Source organism: Hypanus sabinus, unplaced genomic scaffold, assembly GCF_030144855.1.
Source record: "Hypanus sabinus isolate sHypSab1 unplaced genomic scaffold, sHypSab1.hap1 scaffold_1297, whole genome shotgun sequence".
NCBI classification, from domain to species: domain Eukaryota; kingdom Metazoa; phylum Chordata; class Chondrichthyes; order Myliobatiformes; family Dasyatidae; genus Hypanus; species Hypanus sabinus.
This window is the reverse complement of record NW_026779364.1, coordinates 14,225-17,982: the sequence shown is the minus strand read 5'-3', so window position 1 is coordinate 17,982 and position 3,758 is coordinate 14,225. Positions and strand designations below refer to the sequence as shown.

General features: G+C 44.3%; 1 protein-coding gene across 1 annotated transcript; it reads left to right on the top strand.

The window, feature by feature from the left end:
* Positions 1–371: 371 nt before the first annotated feature.
* LOC132386769 (N-acetyllactosaminide beta-1,3-N-acetylglucosaminyltransferase 3-like) lies at positions 372–1,721 on the top strand. The gene has a single exon (XM_059959102.1). The coding sequence runs from the start codon at positions 372–374 to the stop codon at positions 1,527–1,529; it is 1,158 nt and encodes a 385-aa protein (XP_059815085.1). The 3' UTR covers positions 1,530–1,721.
* The last annotated feature ends 2,037 nt before the right edge of the window (positions 1,722–3,758 follow it).

The window sequence follows — 3,758 nt, the reverse complement described above, 5'->3', positions numbered from 1 at the left end:
TATGTCTGGCCCAGCTCAGTTTATGCCCCGAGAGGAGTAATGAGAGCTGTGAAGCGAGGTGGAATACAGCCTTTTGAATCATATATCTTTAATGCTCAGAAAGAAACTATGCGATTTTCAGTGTAATGACAGAGATGGTATCCTATAGGTAGATTTGTTTTTCTGCTGGGATGGAATGCTTCAGGTCAACTAAACTTACAGCAGCGTGTAGGGCCCTGTCTATCCCTTACCTCACCACCTTTTTGGGGGTCAATATTACAAAGCATTAGTGAACCTCATTACAGCTTAAACTTCTCATTGTTCTCAAGCATCATGTAAATGTAAAGTTTTCGTTGAATTAATCCATATTTCTTCTCTATTTCAGGTGAAATATGAGAAGACATCGGCGATTCCATGAGAAAGTAGTGCTGGGTGTTCTGATTATTCTGGGATTGTTCTTCATGTTCTGGGATAATGTCCGACGTCGAGAGACTGGTGATGTTGCAGAAACTGTTCATCGCAAAGATCTGCCCAAGGTTGTTACAGCTGATGCAACTAGATCAGTGCTCAAGCCAAAGTGCCACGCGAACACGACATTGCTGCACCTGTCCTCATTTCATCAAGAGAACGAGCACATTAAAAACTTCTTGTTGTATAAACACTGTCGAGAATTTGACATGATTGAAAATGTCCCAGATAAATGTGGTGGTCGAGAAGGATCTCACAATGTCTTCCTGCTCCTGGTGATCAAATCTGACCCTTTCAACCAGGATCGGCGGGAAGTGGTCAGGAAGACCTGGGGCAAAGAACGCGAATTCAATGGGGTCCTAATTAAGAGAGTATTTATCTCTGGTGTCTCTCCTGACCAAAAAGAAAGCAGGAAATTGAATCAGCTGTTAGCCATGGAAAACAGAGAACACAGAGATGTTCTACAATGGGATTTCTTGGATACCTTTTTCAACCTCACCCTCAAACAATACAAGTTGCTGCAGTGGGTCAGTGAATATTGCCCCAGTGCTAAGTTCATCTTCAATGGAGATGATGATGTCTTTGCCAATACCGATAACATGGTTGATTATTTGCTAGGCATGAAGGTTCTCCAACACCTGTTTGTGGGCCATCTCATTTATGGGGTTGGGCCTATTCGCGAGAAGTGGAGCAAGTATTATGTGCCAGAAATAGTGACCACCATCAAGTCGTACCCACCATACGCTGGTGGAGGGGGGATACTTATGTCTGTGCATACAGCTCATATCATTTACCACATAGCCCAAGACCTTGAACTATTCCCCATTGATGACGTATTTTTGGGGATGTGTCTGGCCAAGGCTGGACTAGCCCCACGCTCCCATAGCGGATTCAGGATAGCTGGAATCAGTGTTCCTTCACCCCAAGATGAATCTTTCAATCCTTGCTATTACCGTGAGTTGCTGCTAGTGCACCGTTTTCGGCCTTTCGAACTGCTACTGATGTGGGATGCGGTGCATGATGCCAATCTGAAGTGTGCTCGTGCTCCCCAGAAGTCTGCATCCACGGAAAGGACCACATGAGTCATGAGAATGTAGCAACTGTTGGAATGGAATGCAGTTTGTGCACATGTGTTAATCAGTTGTTTATGCAATGTACGAAGGTTAATTCCTAAATTATATTGGATATATTAACTCATAGTGTCGGCGCCTTTCTACATTCTACAAATGTTTGAAACGCTATCAGGTGTCATCACTCAGCCTAATTATTACTGCACCCATAATGACTTCCAATATTGACAGAAGCATCACAATTTAAGTCAATTGTAAAGTTATTCCAAGTGGGCAGTCCTTGTTGCATTGCGTGCAGATAGGTACAACATGTTCACTTGGGGCATTTGTATAATAAGGCACAAATAAAATTTTTAGTAACAGTTATATCTGTGTATTTTTTTCTTGCCGTTTCTTACATGCCCCTTGCAAAATGTGAAAGAGACAAATGCATTTCTTGGACTGGAACTGTGAGAACAACAAAGAATCTAGATCTGAAATTGTCTCAGGGTTGGAGGAATGGAGAAACTTATGGTCATTACTTCTTTACTCAAATGTCAGCCTGCACTGTGTCTGTGTAACTACATATCAAATAAAAGCACACACGCAGGAGATGGCTTGAACTGGAGTATTTACAATGAGAGAAGGAAAGAGATCAATGAACATGTGGGGACAACAGATCAATATGCATACATAGACGGCAGTCCATATGTAGTGCGAAGGGGAGTGGCATTAGATTTGGCAGGTGTCTTGTCTAAGACAATGTACTCGGTTGCCAGTGTCATGTTGCTGGTATTGACACGGTCATCACTGAGAGTTAAGTCCGGTAGCTTTGACTAGTGGCCAACCTGGACATCGGAAATCTGGAGAGGAGGGGACTTCAATAAGGCTCACTGTCCGAGGGGCAATAGAGCAATCGGTGACCAATCAACTAGTGGCCAATCGTCATTTGGGATTGATTAGTATGAGCAAATTAAAGGAAGGTGGGAAAAACCCAGTGGCCGTCTTCTGAGTAGAAACATAGAAAACCTGCAGTACAATATGGGCCTCTCGGCACACAGAGCTGTGCCGAACATGTCCCTACCTTTGACCTACCTCGGCTTTACCCATAGCCCTCTTTTTCAAAGCATGTGACCATCCAGGAGTCTCTTAAAAGACCCTATCTTTTCCGCCTCCACCACCGCCGCCGGCAGCTCATTCCACGCACTCACATCTCTCTGTGTTAAAAAAAAAATACCCCTGAAATCTCCTCTGTATTACTTCCCAGCACCTTAAACTATGCACTCTCATTCTAGCCATTTCAGCCCTGGGGAAAGTCTCTGACTGTCCACATGATCAAGGCCTCTCATTATCTTGTACACCTCTATCAGGCGACCTCTCATCCTCCATCGCTCCAAGGAGAAAAGGCCGAGTTCACTCAAACTATTCTCATAAGGCATGCTCCCCAATTCAGACAACATCCTTGTAAATCTCCTCTGCACCCTTTCTATGGTTTCCATGTCCTTCCTGTAGTGAGGCAACTATAACTGAGCACAGTACTCCAAGTGTGATCCGACCAGGGTCCTATATAGCTGCAACATTACCTCTTAGCTCTGAAACTCAATCCCACATTTGATGAAAGCCAATGCTCTATATGACATCTTAACCACGGAATCAACCTGTGTAGCAGCTTTGTGTGTTCTGTGGGCTCGGACCCCAAGATCCCTCTGATCCTCCGCACTGTCAAAAGTTTTGACTTTAATGCCATATTCTGCCATTATAGTGCAGGGACTGCGGTCTGCAGTCAGGTACTCATGATCACTCAGCCTAATGTTGCACGAACATTATTAGCAAAACACTCCGACACAAGACGGGTTTCATTTTGTTACAGACAAAAATGTCAGTTTGGTACTACAAGTAAATTGCATTTCCACATTGGTGGAGAAGTGTGCTGACATCCCTCGCTGTCTGTAAAAACTGTGACGAGATGCTGAGGTGTATTATATATGGACTGTGCCTTTATAAAGAGAGAGAGAGTTGGTGTACAGCGATTCAGAGAGAGAGAGAGACGGGGAGAGACCACCGAGCTCGTGAGTGCCATGGTTACGGAAGGGCGGAGCTATGTAATGGACAGCTGATGTTCAGCATGTTTGGGATATAGATAAGGTCAGCTGGCTTTTCAGACAGACACACTGACACACGGAAGACACGGAGAGTAATGCAGAAAGAATAGACACTGGATGAACTTTCAGTGACCACGAAAGGTTGGGTTTTGATCGCAGT

Bases quoted from the DNA above. Each gene is read 5' to 3' on its own strand.
- LOC132386769 (XM_059959102.1), top strand. From the start codon at position 372: ATGAGAAGACATCGGCGATTCCATGAGAAAGTAGTGCTGGGTGTTCTG.